Genomic DNA, 17,489 nt, shown 5'->3' with positions numbered 1-17,489 from the left:
TAGTCCGGCGACGCCCACGTCGACGCCCCACACCCACAGCGCACACACCAGAGGCACACCGCTCCCACCACCCACGAGCAAATTAAGGCGAGGGGGGCGGGGAGCCCACATCATCAGGCAACACTAGCAGCACACAGTCACCCGCACCCCGCGAGAGGAACGGATGGTGCGCAGGCACCGTGGCCCAGGCTTTCGGGCGGAGGCCGAGACTGACATATGATTGCAGCCGGCCCCAGAAATCAGCAATAACGGACACACTGATGCGCATGACTTCCGCCGACGTCAGAGCCCGACGCACACGCAAGCCAGTCATAATCACCTGCTGCCGGCCCGAGTCAAGGGCAGACAGCGCAGCCAAACACACTACATCCCACACCGGCGGCGCCAGCCCAGCAGGCGGCTGCACCAGCCAAAGGTCAGCACGGGAGAAACAGTCATCAGCCGTGTCAGGAGGGGACCCCAGCATTGCCACAGCCATGTTCTCCCGCAGCGCCCGAGCAACAACACAGTCCCAAAAGTAGTGCCGGCGGTCCCCATCACACATATCCCGCCCACACGCCCGGCACAGGGGCATTGCCACCCCAGCTGCACGCTGGGCGGCATTTTTGGGGAACGACCAGCACGCATTGGCCGCCACCCGCCACAACGCTTCCTTGTGATAATTTTCCCATTTTAACGCCCACAAACGGGCCAGAGTGCCGGCAAAGGCGCCGGCAGCCGCAAGCGCGCCGTCCGCAGAAACACCAGCATCACGCACATACAACAAATGTTTAGACCGCAGCGCCGCAACCTGGGGGCCCAGTTGCATGGCCGTTCCTGCCTTCACGGAGTAGTTCAACAGCAGCAGAGGCGGGCCCCCGTCCAGGACCCAGCCCAGTCCCCGCACCACCTGGGTCAAGGCCCCCGCCGCCGCCTGTCGCACGGCATCCGCAGGAAGCGGCATGACCCACGCCCGCCCGCAAGCCAGTCGAGCCGCACGCGCCGCGGCCTCCCAGCCACCTGGGAGCAAGGCCACCGCCGCGGCTATGCGTTCCGCCGCCGCCAGGGGCGACGCCGGCCCCAGGAGCGGCGACGGCAGGTGCCGCCGAGGTCCCCATCCAAGCACAGGCCGCCACACGCTCGTCAAGTACAAGTCCAACATCGCCTCACCAAACCTGGTGCCCCACCCACCCGGGCGGGTGTGGGCAGCACGCACGGCCTCTAACTGGTCATGCGCCGCCACCAACTGTCCCACATACACAAGGCCCGGCAGGGCAAATAAATCGGCAAACGCCACGTCAAAAGTCTGTGCACCATCACACAGTGCCGGATTCGCCCACAACGGCACATGATACACCCAGTCCCCAGCCGCGGGCGGCGCCACCAACGTGATAGGCGGCAAGTGGGCGACCGCCCCCAACAGACGCAAAAACGGTTTGCATTCAGGCGTAACCAACTTGTCCAAAACACGGGACGGGTCGCACCGCACCAACAGGCGCAGGGGCGTGGCCGCTGGATGGCGTGCCCGCAGCCAAGCCTCCGCCACCTTCGTCCATGGCGGCACAAACGCCAGCAACCCACACGCGCCCAGCACACACCGCACCGCCAGTCCAGCTTGCCGCGCCTGCACGTGCAGCTGAAGAGGCAGCAGCCCTACACCACCCAGAGCCGGCGGCACCTGCATGATGTCAAGGGACACCCCCACCGGACGAGCATGGGGTGCGACCGCATACTTAGCCGGCGACAGCCGCCGATCAACAACCGCCGCCACCTGGCCTAACAACTTGCCAACCGGCGCCCACGGCGACGGGAAGCCCGCAAACTCCAGATGGTACAGGACCTTGCTAAGGGCATATGCCGAGGCCGCCGCCGCTCGCCCAAACATCGAAACAGGCATACGCACAATCAAGCCAAGCACCCCCACCACCCCGTCAAAAGCCACTGGCGGGGTGGCCGTCTTCCAATCACCAAAGTGCACCCCGAGCGACTTTGCGGTGTTGACCACACGCCAACCCGGAGGCAGGGGGGGCCCAGCCACAGCTGCTGGCGCCACCCCCAAACCCGCGGAGGTGCCCAACACCAGTAGCTCCACTTTAGACATGTTAAGCCGCTGCCCCGACGCACACCGAAAAACGTCCATGTCCGCCAGGAACCCCGGCACAGCCTGCATGCCCGCGAGAAACGGCGTACAATCATCCGCATATTGGGACGCCAAAGCCGAGGCCAGACCAGCAAGCACGCCATGCCCCTTACTGCGCAGCCACGACAACAGGGCTTGCGCAATGGCGAGGTACAGCAGCGGGGCCAGCGGGCACCCTTGCCGGACTCCTGCCGCCAGCGGCACCCAACCAGACACACGTCCATTAACCAGCGCCGCCCCACGCGTGTCAGTCAGCAGCCGCGACACCCACGTCAAGAAGCCGGCCCCCACGCCCATACGTTCAAGGCAGGCGAGGAGAAACGACCGGTCCACCGTATCATACGCCTTGTAAAAGTCTAGGAAGGCCGCCACACCAGAATTCTGTCCCGCCGCTTTCAGCAACCCAGGAGTCAGTTGCAGCAGCAGTATATTATCAGCAATGCGGCGGTCAGACAGGAAGGCAGTTTGCTCAGGGTCGATGACGCGCCCAAACACAGGTTGCAAGCGCCGACACAGCACACGTGCAAGGGTGCGATAATCAGTATCCGTGAGGGTAATGGGGCGATAGTTAGAGGGCTCCAGGGGATCCCCCGCCTTGTAGAAAAATGTCCACACACCATCCAGAAACCCACCAGGGACCCCTGCCCCCTCGCCAACAGCAGTAAACACATCAGCCAGCACAGGTGAGAAGTCACTTTCATAGTACTGATACAACTCCACGGGAATGCCGTCAGGGCCCGCGGCGCGCCCCGCCGGCGCGGCGGCCAACGCAGCGCGCACCTCCGCGGCGGTGACGGCAAGTTGCCCGAGTTGCGCGGCTTCCTCCGTCGTGCAGCGGCGGCCGTGTTGCTGCAGCGCGGCCAGCACTTGCGCGCGGGCGGCTGGGGCAGGCGGCGGCGCCGCACAGACGTCTTGCCAGTAGGTTGCCATGACCTGGCCCATCACGGTTGGGTCCGAGGTAGCGCTGCCATCGGGGCGTTTGAGCCGGGCTATGGTACGCGGCCCACCTGACGGGCGCAGCATGCGGGTCAGCACCGGGCATGGCTTTTCCCCACCCCGTAACCACTCGTGACGCGTGCGGCGCGCCGCCCCCGCGGCAGCCTGCACCGCGGCGGTGGCGGCGGCACACCGCGCGCGCACCGCCGCCGCTGCGGCCTCCGGCAGCGCCGCACCGACCTCCACTGCGGCCGCGGCGGCAGCAGCAGCCGCGAGCGCACGCGCTTCTTCCTCACTGGCTGCAATGCGGCGGACGGCCGCCACGCGGCTCAGCCGGGTAGCTGACGCGGCCGCTGCCCGTTTGAGCTGCGGCCACCACGCCAGCAACTCAGCTGGGGCACCCGGCCGGGCTCCAAGCGCCGCAGTCAGCCATGTCCGGTAATCCTTTGTCAGGTCCTTGAAGTCGAGGAACCCCAGGCGAGCTTTGGGCAGGCCTGGAGAAGGTGGCAGGGCCTCCGGCGCCGCTGCCAGCGTCAGCGTCACCAGGCGGTGGTCGGACGGGACACCCGCCTCCACGGCGCAGGCCAGGACCTGAGCCACGAGGCGGCCACTGCAGAGAATGCGGTCAAGGCGCGACGCGCCGTGCGAATGAATGTAAGTACAAACACGCTGGCCAGGCCGGCGCACTCGGAGGACGTCGATCAGACCAGGGCACGCAGCCGCCAGCGCTGTCGCTGCGGCGGGGTCACCCGGCCGCGGGACACCGCTGGCCGTGTCAAGCGCCACGTCGCTAACAAAGTTGAAGTCAGCAGCTAGCAGGTGATTGCCCTCACCGCCAACCGCCGACGCCACCCATTGCTGGGTGAAGGCACGTTGCTCAGGACTTGCCAACGGATAGTAGGCTGCCGCCAGCGTGAAGTCATGCCCGCCCCACTGCACGGGGAGACTGACGCCGCGGCCCACCCACGCGCCGTCAGCAACGGAGGGGGCCGCCACGCCACCCGGGAACGTGACGGCACCTTGCTCCAGCAGACAAGTGCGAATAAGGATGGCAGTGCCGCCGGAGACACGCTGATGGGGCGTGGGGGCGGGGGCCCACCAGGCTGTCCACTCACGCACGTGCAGCCGCAGTGCAGCAGCACGCAGGTCAGCGGTCACGAGGTCAATGTCTTCTGCCCGGACGTGGGTCTCCTGCAGGCAGACCACGTCCAGTTGCTGCCGCTCCCAACAGCGGAGTAGGGCGTGCAGGCGCGGGCAGCCCAGATGCTGGACCCGGCTCCGCAACCCCCGCACGTTGTGCGACCCTACCCGCAGCGGCCGGGGGCCGGCCGCTTGCTGCCGAGGACGGCGCACTACTGCGGAGCCCCCGGCGGGGCAGCCGAGATCACCACGGTGGGGGCGGGGGCGCGGGGCGCACCGGCAGGGCCGGCCGCCACCACCGGCGGCGTGCCGCCGCCACCTGCGCCGCCACCATCCCCATTGTCATGGCCGCGGCCGCCGCAGCTGCCGTCGCCGCCGCCGCCACTGCCGCCGCCGCCGCCGTGGCCGCTGCCGCTGCCGCTGCCAGTTCCGCTGCCGCTGCCATCCGTGGCGGCCGCCGCAGATGCGGCGGCACCGGCACCAGCGCCGGGCGCCAGCGCCAGAGCCAGAGGGGCGGACGCGGGCGGCAGCGTCACCGCGGCTGCAGCGGCCGCAGGCGCCGCGTCGGTCGCCACTGCCGGGGCGGTGGCCGCGGCGGCGCCACCGGGTGCCATCGCCGGCCCGGCGGCCGGGGCAGCGGGGGCCTCCGCGGCACCGGGTGCCGCACCACCAGGCGCCGCCGCACCCGCCGCCGCCAGGGCAGCCGCCGCCGCCGCCGCCTCCGCCGCCGCCTCCGCCTCCGCCAGGGCAGCCGCCGCCGCCGCCGCCTCCGCCGCCGCCTCCGCCGCCGCCAGGGCAGCCGCCGCGGAGGCACCTGCAGCCGGCTTGGTCTTGCCCTTGGGCTTGGCCACCGCGCCGGCCGCCGCGCCCGCGGCCGCAGCCTTCTTGGGCTTCTGCTTCTGCTTCTGCTTCCGCGGCGGTAGGGCAGCCGCGTCCAAGGACGCAGCCGCCGGGCCCGCCGCGTCCTCCATGTCGGCGTCCGAGGTGCCGCCAGCGGTCATGCCCGCATCCTCGTCCTCGTCCTCATCCACCCCGTCCGCCGGCCCCAGGCGCGCCAGGGCGGCGAACGAGTTGCGCACCTCCACCGGCGGCGCTGGCGGCGGCAGCCCCGCTGCCTGAGAGCCGCCAGGAGCCGCCCCGGCGGCAGCCAGCGCCGCCGCCACCTGCGCAGCAGCCTCCGCAGCCGCCGCGGCCGTCGCCTGGGCAGCCTCAGCAGCCTCTGGCGTCAGCCGGGGGCGCTTGCCGCCGCCGTCAGCGTCGCCGTCCGCGGCGTCACCACCACCGGGCGGCGCGCCGCCACCAGCCTCGTCATCCCCGGCCGCGGCCGCCAGCGCCACGTTGGCAGCGGCCTTGGGCGCCGGCACTGCCGGCACTGCCGCCGCCGGCGGGCCGCGGTTGGCCCGGCCGCCAGCACCCGGGCGGCTGGCACCGCCCTTGGGACCCTTGGCCACACGCGCCAGGATCGCCAGTCGGTCCACGAAGGTGCACCACAGCCGCTTGGGACCCCACCCGAGGCAGAACGTCGGCGTGTCCGCGGGCACCGCTGACTCCGGCGCCAGCTCGATGTGCACACAGTCACCCTGCTCGACCGCCGTGTGGAAGCGGTAGTCCACGTCCACCTCCACCTGTCGAACCTCCATGCCGAATTCCGCCATCAGTTTGATCACCAGTGCAGGCTCCCGGCCCATGCCGGCGAGCAGGCCAGACACCTTCAGCCAGCGGACGTGCTTCCCACCCGCGGCCGGGGCAGCGGTAAACGCATCCCGCACCTCCCACTGCAGGCTGGGCACGCCGTCGACCGCCAGCGTCTGCAAGCGGCTGTTGGCGTCCAGCCGCTCGAGGAGCGCCGGGCGGGTGGCGCGTGCTATGGCGAAGTCCGTGCGAACACGGACGCCGCCGGGGTCATTGTGGAGCGGGATGCCGCCGAGCCGGTAAGGCGCGGCAACGGCCGCGGCTTCCGCCGCCGCCTCCAGGTCGTCCCAAACGACCCCGTAGAACGTTCTTACGATATCGAACCTCTTCTTAATACAGAGCGCCCGCTGAGTGGCCTCCACAGCATCCGGCGGCACAACCGTGGAAGCCTGGAGGAAGACCATCGGCGGCCGCCCCTTACGTATCCAGTCATTGTATTCTGATTTGAACGCGATGGTCTGCACCGGCGTGCCGGCGCGAGGCCCGGCGCGCGCGGACGTGCGCATTTACCAAACTTAGCGGTGCGAAGTGCAAGGGAATTGTCTGAACCAGGTCTAAACCAATCTATTCTTTAAGACGCCCATCAGTAAACCATCTGCGTCGAGTTCAGTGACCCCGGGTCTCAGAATCCTGTAGTCCCCGAATCGCGCCCGTAGCGCCCGCGCGAGATTGCATAATGTTCCTCATAATACAAAAGGCCGATGCGAGCAGAAAGAGCCCGCGAAACGGCGCCCCCGAGGAAAAACGACTTGAATGCATGCCGTCGCGCGCACCGTAGTGTCACTGCAAATATGTACAATGCGGCTAAATGTTCATAACGCCCAATATCGCTCTTGTCGGGGGCGAACGAGCTGAACCTGCCTTCATCGCGTCCTTAGCAACGCCACATCGCATTTTTCTTGCCGCGGCGCCGTAGACACCGCGATATACTTAACAATACTTTTAAGTACAAAGAAGCTATATAAACACGATTCATGGACGCTAGCGAGCACAGCTGCTTCAAATCGCTCCCTAACGCTGGTCGCTTCCCGCTGTAGCAACGCCATAGGCCTCGCTGTCCGCGCCTAAATGACTTTGGCGTATTGCAGACGCTATTTGACCAGAGTCACAGGTGCAAATCCGTGCGATGCACCTCGCGCGTTCCCGGGCATGGCCTTACGCCGTTGCGCCAGCGAGGACGCGTATGTCTTCCCTGCGCAGCATTTGCGACATGCTATGACAACTCCCTTCAGCATGTATGTGCTACCACACAAAATCCTGCGGCCCACTCGGCGCAACAGCTCCGCACAACCGGCGCCACCTCCAGTCCCGCGGGGCCCGACTTACTTGCCTGCTGCTCCTGCTGTGCACTTCAAGTCTTGCTTCGTGCTGTTCCGTTCTCGGCCTGCCATTCATGCCTGCCTGCCTTCTCGCATGCCGCGCATCCCGGCGTGCCAACTGCCCTGTGCCCCGCCCTGCTCACATCACCCCCCTCCCCCTCCCTCCTTGGAGGGACACCCCCACAGACGTCTTGCACCGGGGTCCGTACGGACCCCGGCTTTATGGTTGCCCTATGGATGCAATTTTCAGCGGTTATGGATGCGAATTACAATTGAAGGGACAGTCCGACAAGCGGGGGCACACCGTACCCACGCCGCGAGGGACCGTCTCCGGCCCAGAGAGAAACACCCACCCCCTGGTTGACTGCCGACCTTCATAGCGGTACGCGCATGAGTCGAAGCCAAGCCGAAGCCCGCCAAAGCCCCACCGCCACGTAACACCCCTCATCACTTTTAGGTCTTTTGGCGGCAGCACCAACGCAAAACAAGGCACGACAGGCCAGTGGTCTGCCGACAGCCCCATCAAACGCAAGCACCACACAAATATCACGTCCGAAGACGATGGCTGGCGTCAGAGACGCGCAATGTCTTGGCCCGAAGGCCCATGTCTGATAGTCTGTGCCGAGGCACAACTGGAACCGGAAGCGAAGCCGAAACACCACCAAGCCACAGCACACCACAGCCCCTCTCAAAGGGCGCACCACCCACCATCCGTCCAACCAACGACCCAGGCCGACCCTCCACACAAGCCCCAGCGGCACTCGGAGACGAGAAGAGCCAACAGTCGCCCGGGCGCCCGGGCAACAGCCGCCCGTGCACACACACCCCAAACCCGGGACTACCCGACTGCGGTCACCACGCGCCTACCGGTCCGTGAACCGTATGCTGCGAGCGAAAACCCCCAGGGCTAAAATCTGCAGAGCCAGGAAGACCGCAGACAGAGACGACGGCTGACTGGGCGCCACGAGGCAAGACGCCGAGGCGCACACAGGCGAGGCATCGATGCGCCAGCCGTTGCGCCGGGCCAAGGGCGACCACGAGGGCTACCCACTACCTGCAAAGACAGAAACCACTGACAACACAACACCGAAGAACTCATGCGACCAGCCGCCCGCGAGCCGCCATGGAACTTCGAACCCAAAGCTCGGCGCTGAGCGCCTGTCTGAACCCCAACCCTGTCTGAACCAATCTGATCAAAGCGCCCGGAACAGGCGACAAAAATTTGGAAACGAAAGCCAAGGTCGACAACTAAGATGTTGTGCGCCCCCACGCGAGCCAAGGCTCGCGGGCTAGGGGATGAGCCCTAGAGGCTAGTAGTTTGTGTTTTTTATGGTTATGGATGCGAATTACAATTGAAGGGACAGTCCGACAAGCGGGGGCACACCGTACCCACGCCGCGAGGGACCGTCTCCGGCCCAGAGAGAAACACCCACCCCCTGGTTGACTGCCGACCTTCATAGCGGTACGCGCATGAGTCGAAGCCAAGCCGAAGCCCGCCAAAGCCCCACCGCCACGTAACACCCCTCATCTCTTTTAGGTCTTTTGGCGGCAGCACCAACGCAAAACAAGGCACGACAGGCCAGTGGTCTGCCGACAGCCCCATCAAACGCAAGCACCACACAAATATCACGTCCGAAGACGATGGCTGGCGTCAGAGACGCGCAATGTCTTGGCCCGAAGGCCCATGTCTGATAGTCTGTGCCGAGGCACAACTGGAACCGGAAGCCAAGCCGAAACACCACCACGCCACAGCACACCACAGCCCCTCTCAAAGGGCGCACCACCCGCCAACCGTCCAACCAACGACCCAGGCCGACCCTCCACACAAGCCCCAGCGGCACTCGGAGACGAGAAGAGCCAACAGTCGCCTGGGCGCCCGGGCAACAGCCGCCCGTGCACACACACCCCAAACCCGGGACTACCCGACTGCGGTCACCACGCGCCTACCGGTCCGTGAACCGTATGCTGCGAGCTAAAACCCCCAGGGCTAAAATCTGCAGAGCCAGGAAGACCGCAGACAGAGACGACGGCTGACTGGGCGCCACGAGGCAAGACGCCGAGGCGCACACAGGCGAGGCACCGATGCGCCAGCCGTTGCGCCGGGCCAAGGGCGACCACGAGGGCTACCCACTACCTGCAAACACAGAAACCACTGACAACACAACACCGAAGAACTCATGCGACCAGCCGCCCGCGAGCCGCCATGGAACTTCGAACCCAAAGCTCGGCGCTGAGCGCCTGTCTGAACCCCAACCCTGTCTGAACCAATCTGATCAAAGCGCCCGGAACAGGCGACAAAAATTTGGAAACGAAAGCCAAGGTCGACAACTAAGATGTTGTGCGCCCCCACGCGAGCCAAGGCTCGCGGGCTAGGGGATGAGCCCTAGAGGTATGCGTCTCCGAGGTTATGGTTATGCTGAAAACTAGGGTTACAATTCCGACTGAGTCGGCGACCCTGGGTCAGCGCCGAAAAGATGTTTAATCATTTTCAGCGCAGTGCCGGCGAGATAGTGCCGCCCGAGGACATGTATAGGTAGCTATTCGCAGCCCGCAGGTTCATGGCTCAAAAGATTTAGCAGAATGCGCACAGGGAAAAAAGGCGCGAGACGGGGTGTCTGAATACCGCGTCATTACTCGGCAGACCCACTGCGCTGTCATCATTGTATCATGAAAGCCCTAAATTCATTGACGCGAGCAGGGAAATATGCACAGGAAAAAAAGGTGCAACATGGGGTCTCTTGTTCCTGCTGCTTTGCCCTGATCAGATACAACAATAGATGCATGATAACATGAAAGGCACAATCCTTCAATGGGGCAGCGCTAGCTCGCTTGCGGGGCAAGCACTTTGCAAGCGCTGCATGGGCACACGATAGCCCTGCAAAGTAGTCGCGTTACACCATACAATATATATAAGGATTTTTACATCGAAGAACGCACGCAGAAGGAGGCTGATCAGCGACATGAATAAGGGACAGTTGCTTTGGCCCCTACATATCAACGGCAAATCAGTGCACAACAAGATGATCACTTAGCAATTCACGGGGCGACATCACGGATACGGCTACGACCCGCCGACAACCGCTTCGTCGCTGGTCTCCGGTCGCCGGTGTCGGACCCGTTCCGACCCCACTCACCCCCGCGGCACACCTCGCCTGTCACCTCCCTCGTCACCTTCTCTGGCCAGAACCGCGTCGTTGCCGCCTAAACACGTTGCCAGATGGCTATTTACGACCTCAAAGGTTCAGGGCTCAAAAGCATGAAGTGAATGCTGCATAATTAATGCTGGCTTCCCCCCGCACCCCCCCCCCCCCCGCCCCTGCACGGCGCATTCCGTGCCCAAGCTGCACGCCCGCTTCTGAACGTGCTGGACCCGCCACCTGTCATCATGGCTGATTACAAAGGCAAAAACAGCATCACCGGGACCGAGATAGTTAACCCCTAAACAGCACGGTGTTATCCGTGTGGGGGTCGGTCGTCCCCTCAAGGGGGTCCCGGGGGATTTCGGGTCATGGGGTCTGGCATTTTGTTTCCTACCCCCCCCCTGATGCACACTACCGTAATCAGACCGGTGTCACCCAGGAAGTAGAACAGTGTGACAATGCCCCACGGTTCTTCCCGAACCTGCACCTCCACGGTGATGGGTGTGACCGCGCAGCCCTTCATGTGCGGGTAATGTGCCAGCACGCATTGCTTCTGTGGGCAGTAATGTATGCTTGCTGCAACGGTGTAAGACAATTGGATGAACTCCGCACCACGAATTGGTTTGGCACCCTTAGAGAGCTTTTGCAAGCCATGGGCAGCATATACTATCCAGTCCACCCCTCCATCCGCCTGCGCTCAGGGCAGGCTCTTATAATTCGTCACCAGGGCAACGGTGACATAGATGCGACGTGCTATCAACACAGGGTATGCTTCCGTACGCAGCCACGAACATGCTGTATGCTCGCGCATTGCATGGACTCCGCGCTAAACACAGCCCCCCCTGGCATCTCTAGCTTCTTCCTGGGAATACTGACCCCCCCTCTCACAAATGATCTATCACCATCCATAAGATTCACAACGCATGCACCGGCGCCGCCTTGCTACACAGTCTAGCTCATTGCGGACTGCCCGACAGCCAGGCCCGTGCCTGCGCCCGTCTTTGCGGCGGCCTGCTCGTCCAGGCGCCTCCGCGCTATCACTACAAGCTCGCCATTGCCCGCACCGTCAGGCGCCACCGCGCTCGATGCTTCTGCAGCGCCTGTCGGAGCGCTGCGTTGGCTCCTACCCCGTCCGCCCGGAGCGTCCACCGTGACATCGGCTGACGCCCCACCCGCCCACGCAAGCGAGATGTATCCGCGGTTGGTGAGCACCAGTAGGTCGTAGAACGTGCGGGCGGCGGCCATGCGGGTCACACCGCCGCCGCCACCACTACCGCTGCGGCCTGCTGCAGCGGTGGCCATAGTTGCCACTGCTCCGCCGCGGTGATCCGGGGCGCCAGCTGCCGGGGGTTCGGCTCCGTCCGCCACCAGCTGCAGCAGCTCCGTTGCAGTAGTCACCTTTGCAGAGCATACACCGGCAGCACCCAAGATGTTGACTAAATCACGTAACTATACAGTAAATGCAAATGTGCACGGCACGGGACAGCCTTAAGGATAGCGGCAAAAGACAACCTTGCACGGTCGCACCTGCAGCAGGCCGTCAGTTGCTTGGCTTGCCCGCGGGCGCTTCATGGACTGGCCTGGCTTGTTGACGGTACGGCGAGCGCCTGCGGCCAGGGCCTGTAGTTCCAAGGGCGCCAAGGGCAGGACTCGAAGGGCGCCTGGCTGTATGTGATACGCTCATGGCAGGATTGCTGGTCGCCCCCACAACCCATGTACCGTATCCCAGACAAAAGCGCCCACCTGCAGCCGCCGCAGTACGGCCCGGGTGCGCGCCGTGAAGCCGTCAGAGGCCACCTTGCGGGTGTGGCCAGCCTGCTGTCCACCGGCGCCTGTACAAGCCGCGCCACCCAACGGCACATGCAGGTCAGCAAGGGTGTACGCAACAATGCTGATTAGCACCAAGGTAGATAGCGTACACTTTCGCTTACCATCGTCGCTTTCGACATCAAGCTCCTCCTCTCCCTCCTCCTCCTCCGCCCCCGCCCCCTCCTGCTCCTGCCGCAGCCGCTGGTCCTCGTCCTGGCCTACCCCAGCAGCAAACCCAGTCTCTGGCTGTTGGGCTTCCTGGTCCGCCGCATCTCCACCACCGGCGGCATGGTGCCCGAACTCCAAGCCCATGTCCAGGTCCAGGGGCGGCATGTCCTCATCCTCCTCATAATGGGCGACATCGCCGGCGGGCTTCGCTGGGGCCCCGGCGCTTCCGCTGGTTGTGGCGGCAGCGGCCCCGCCACCCGCGTTTCCTGCGCCCACCGCGTCCAGGAGCTGCTGCGTCTGCTGCTCTGGCGCTGCCACTGCTTGAGACTTTCTGGCTCGCTTTGCAGGCGGCGCTCCGCTTGCGCTGCTGGCCCCGCCGGCCTTGCCTTCAGCCGCTGCCTGCTCCTCGCCGCCATGCACCAGCAGATGGAAAAGCTGCTGCAGCGGCGGCGCCAAGGCGGCCAGCGGCATCGTGACGGGGCCAGCGGCAAGGTCTAGCTGACTGTGGCCGGCACTACTGTTGGAACTACCGGCGGCGCTCCTGGCGCCCTCAGCCAGCGCAGGGGCACCTGGACCTGCCCTCACGCTGCCCTTGGACGCTCGTGCGAAGCCACTGCCACCTCTGCATGCACCTTTAAGTCCAACAACCGTTTCCACCCCAGCCGCTCGACCCCACACCGCCAGCCAGGGCCCCGCTGCGCTGTGGCCAGAAGGCTCAGTCACGTCGCTGGCGTGCACGCCCCCAGCAGACGCCCCTACAAACGTTGCCCGCCGCCGGGCGGCGTTTCGCCGAGCGTGGTCGATGAGGCCCAAGCGGTCCTGCGCAAGGCCATTGGCGGGGGGTTCTGGTTTACTCAAAGCGCTGCAGATGCTTATCCCGAGTCATACTGCGTGTACATGGCGCCGCCACCGGCAATGACGGCAAGCTTACCTGCAGCAGGTTGCGCACCACTGCAGTGGGCAGGGTAGTGGCGGCCCGCGCGGTGTCGCCCTTGGTGCTCCTCTGTTCGGTGACGTCCAGGGTAACGCTTGCGCGCGGCGAAGGCACTGAGCGGGGCAAGCGGGGCCGCGGCCTCGGGCTGGCTCCTGCGGAGGCGGGTTCCGCCTCAGCTGATCCTGCGACACGAAACCGCAAGTCCCCTGCTTTTAAAGGCTCGGCCAGAGGGGCAGGGAGGCGGGAGCAGGGAGGCGCACGGGTAGGGATGCCATGAATCTATGGGTGCACGAACCACGAACCCACCTGGACTCAGCACCACCTTGCGGCTGCTTCGGCGTGTCGCGGGCGTATCCGTGGCCTGCGGCACCGTGTGCTGCGGTCCGCCACCCGATGCACCCGCGGTGTCAGCTGCGGAGCCAGTTGCCGCAGCGCCGGCAGCTGCGGGCAGCACAGGGCCATCCGAAGAGTCGGCAAACGTCAGACAAGCACTGTGCCTACGCCCCTGTATGAACAGGCGACAATGTGCCCCGTTTCGCTCACAAGCAAACGAAAGGGTGGACGGCGAACCTTCGTGGTTGTACAGCTCCGTGCTGCCAGCCGCACCAGCCGCACCTGCCCCCTCGGTGCCGCCAGGCGTCAGAGCCGCCCGCAGATCGGTGCTCTCCAAGCCGCTGCCGGTTCCGAGGCTGAGCGCTGCGGCACCGCCTGCGTCTGGGTCGGGCTGCCCCCAGCCGCCAAACTCGGCCGCCTCCGCGTCCTGTGTATCCGCTGCCGCAGTTGCGGCGGCTTCTTCATCTGCCAACCGGCCCTTGCGTCCTCCAGGTGGTGCCGCCGCAGGGGCCTCGCCCAGGCCATGGTCTTGCTCTTCCTCCTCTTCCGCTTCCTCTTCCTCCTCCTCCTCGTCCTCCTCGTCCTCGTCCTCCTCCTCCTCCTCCTCCTCCTCCTCCTCCTCCTCCTCCACCTGCTCTACCTCATTGTCTATCTCGCCATACGGCGAAAGCACCTGTACGCGTAAGTGGAACCGGAGGCGTCACGTTGCAATGACGCGCAAAATCAGACGATCAACACGTCAATCCTGCAGAGGCAGCAACTAAATTACTGCCGAAGAACAGATACAGAACACTGGACAGGCTGCAAGCAGGTGTAGCATGCAGGGTACCGACCTGCCGACGCTCGGTGAGTGTGCTGTCTACCCCAGGCGCCGCCGCCGCTGCAGCCTGTGGGTCTGCGTGCGACCATTCCTGAGCCAGCCGCCGAGGAGTCTGCACTGCATCCTCCTGCATAGGGCGGTACGGCCTATCAGTACGGCGCGGGTCTGCCACTGGTACACCTCCAGCCAAGCATACCGTACATAAACGGTTCTCCTTCCTGCCTACATCGGTCGCCGAACTCACCTGTAGCTCCTCCGCATGCTGCTCCTTGTCTTTTCCCGGGTGTTGTTGTGCCGCCATGCCGGCTTGGCTAGCCAGCCTGCATAGTGAACAGATTGTAACCGGCTTCATTCAATGCCTCCTCTCGTGGCCTGTGGCCTGTGGCTACATGTCGTCTCCTCTCGCGAATGTCTTACCTCAGTCCCTCCAGCTCTTCTTCATCCAGGTCGAACTCGAAGTGCTCCGGCACCTGCACACGAAGGCGATGGCCTATCAAGCGCTAAGTCGTGCACTATGTGTGGAGCCCATCAGAATGCCGCCTGGGACCAGCCAGGAGGCACGGCTTTCATGTAGGCACGGCACCAGTGCCTCTGGGAACCATGGTCTACCCCAACCGCATGAGCAACGTTGCGGCCGGGCATCCCAAAACATACCGCGTCGTCGAAGTAGTCATGCTCAGCGCCCGGCGCCCCCATGCCCAGGCCGGTGTCAGTGCCCCGGCCACCGCCGGCGGTCCCCGGCGTGGCCCAGGCGCCCAGGCTGCTGGCTCCGGGCGTGCCCTGTACATGCGTTGGGAGCCGTTTGTGGGCTGAGGCGCCATGTACCCCACTGCGTATGGCCCCGCTATACAGTACCTTGTGATGACGAAGCACCGTTTCCTCGGAACACATAAAAAGACATAGGGGTGCGCCCACTGCCTAGGATGGCCAGACATGCCATCCGCAGTCACACAGTCACACACACCAGCTGGTCATCCAGCGCTCCCGAGCCGAAACCGCTGCCTAGCCGCCCCAGCAGCAGGCCCGCGCCGCCGCCTGCTCCCTCCTCCACAGCACTGTTACCCTGCGCCTCGCTGGCACGGCGAGATTGGCTGGAGCCTGCACAACGAAAGGGATGGGTAGTCAGGCCTGAGCTCCATCGCGCGGGCGACGACACCGTAAATGCGGATGCGAACACGAACGGACGTAACGGCTGCTTTCACATGTGCGGTGACAGCACGCATCAACTCAGCGCAGTGACGGCAGGGGCAACGGCCGTGTGTGACCCCTCACCCGCCAGAAGGATCTCGTCCTCATCGTACGGCAGCACCAGGGGCGCCAGCCCGTCAGCCGTCATGCCGCCGCCGCCACCCGCCGCCGCCATTCTGGTAGCCGTTGCACGCTTTCTTGACTTTGGTTTCCGGCCTTCGCCTTCGGCCACGTCGTGGTCCTGTACACGCCACGGCACACGGTTCAGTCTATAGATGTTGAGACCAGGCTCCAATACCGTACACGGTCAAGGTTAGGACATGCACAAATGTGAGAAGAACGGGAATTGTAATTGCAAAGCCCTTCACGCAGGCGGCGAACGATGCTGGCATGCACCCAGCCTTACCTCCGAGCCCGCCCCGCCCACACCCTCGGCCCAGCCCGCCTCATCCGCGTGCGCCCCGCCGAACGCCAGCGGCACCTCGTCGGGGCAGATGTTGTGCAGGAACAACAGTGCCCGCTCGCAGTCCTGAGAGGGAACCAGCAGATGGTGAATAAAGAGAGGAGTGCGCAGTCAGTGCGGTACTTGCCTGCAGCTACATTTCAAATGCGACCATGCACACACGTCCCCTCCTTGACCCTCCCGGAACTAGCTTTTCCGTCTCCTAGGGCTCCTGCCTTTCCCTCTCCCCCCACCGCGCTTCACCTCCCACCTGCAGCAGGTACACCACCTTGCGCGAGTAGATGCGGCACACGCCCAGCAGCAGCTGCCCGCTCAGCCGCAGAGCCAGCGGAGCGGCGTCGCCACCACCGTCATCGCTAGCGAGTTGGGGCTGGCCGCGAGCAACCTGCAGGCAAGGCCAGTAGGCCACCGGCGGCATTTTCTCGTATACCACACACTTGATGGGTGCACGTAGGAAAACCTTATACGGTACCCGGTACCCGGCACCCGGCATGCGCCGCACGCCCCCCAACGCACTTTGTGCTTCCTGTGTTGCCCAGCTGCCTGCGCGGCCGGCCCTGCCGAGAAGACTCCAATTTTAGACTCAGGTTTAAGGTAGACGTCCACCACCTTGGCAATGGCGGTGCCGTCCACCAACTGCCGGTTCAGCTGCCGGTCCAGCGTGGCGGCCACCCACAGCACCTGCAGGCATCAGAGCGTGGCGCGTAACGAGGGGTCAGGCTCAACCTCCCTCCCCCCGCCTGCCGTCATCAAGTCCTGGCCCGAGCCCAATCCCAAGCCCCTCCCCTTGCGTCAGTTGTGTCTGCATCCACGGCGCACCTGGAGTGGCCCATCTCGCGACACTAGCTGTGCTGCGTAGAACATGGCAGTGCCACCGGGCTGCTACGATGTCGTGACGCGAGCCACAGAGCCACCGCGTATCTATATCTAAGACACGAAGACGCGGTCAGCAAAACGAAGAGCGAACGTGGCAGCATCCATATCGTTGCAAGTGTCTCCGCCTCTACCAACTTGTTACTGAGGCCAGGTGATATATACGACCCGAATACCGCGAGTGGCTCAGCTGCGGTTTGTGGGTCCTGTCAATTGCCGGTCGCAAGCAGCTGGAGATGGTAACCCAGCTGCAGATGCAGCTTGCTAAAGATTGCAACTTATACCGCCAACAGAAGCAAGTGATTAGCTCAGGAGCGAAGACTATAGACGCCGATGCAAAGAGTAAAATACTTTCGCGCGCAGGATGGCAAGCTGAACACTTCCATAGTCATCTATTATGAACCTTGAACCTATGATAACAGCGGTTGGAGTATGTGTAGACCGTGGTGCTCTCGTGCTGTGCAAGGCGTGACATGGGCCGGGAGTCAGGCCCGACACTCCCTCGGAATCTGAGGCAAACTTAGACGGACCGCAACCCCGCCCCGTTTAAGGATA

At 64.5% G+C, this 17,489-nt stretch overlaps 1 protein-coding gene across 1 annotated transcript; it reads right to left on the bottom strand.

Annotated features, from left to right (window-relative positions):
• Positions 1 to 10,587: 10,587 nt before the first annotated feature.
• On the bottom strand, positions 10,588 to 17,324 carry CHLRE_09g414350v5 (uncharacterized protein). Its single transcript, XM_043066347.1, has 17 exons — positions 16,881 to 17,324; positions 16,578 to 16,742; positions 16,312 to 16,446; positions 16,005 to 16,127; positions 15,683 to 15,839; positions 15,375 to 15,508; positions 15,065 to 15,190; positions 14,828 to 14,880; positions 14,655 to 14,730; positions 14,424 to 14,537; positions 13,873 to 14,263; positions 13,564 to 13,698; positions 13,255 to 13,439; positions 12,278 to 13,142; positions 12,090 to 12,178; positions 11,874 to 11,966; positions 10,588 to 11,744 (listed from the first exon to the last, which is right to left on the bottom strand). The coding sequence occupies exons 1-17, from the start codon at positions 16,923 to 16,925 to the stop codon at positions 11,298 to 11,300; spliced, it is 3,333 nt and encodes a 1,110-aa protein (XP_042921643.1). The 5' UTR covers positions 16,926 to 17,324; the 3' UTR covers positions 10,588 to 11,297.
• Between the last annotated feature and the right edge of the window lie 165 nt (positions 17,325 to 17,489).

The sequence above is a fragment of the Chlamydomonas reinhardtii genome, chromosome 9 (assembly GCF_000002595.2).
Source record: "Chlamydomonas reinhardtii strain CC-503 cw92 mt+ chromosome 9, whole genome shotgun sequence".
NCBI lineage: Eukaryota > Viridiplantae > Chlorophyta > Chlorophyceae > Chlamydomonadales > Chlamydomonadaceae > Chlamydomonas > Chlamydomonas reinhardtii.
This window is presented reverse-complemented; position numbering and strand designations above follow the sequence as displayed.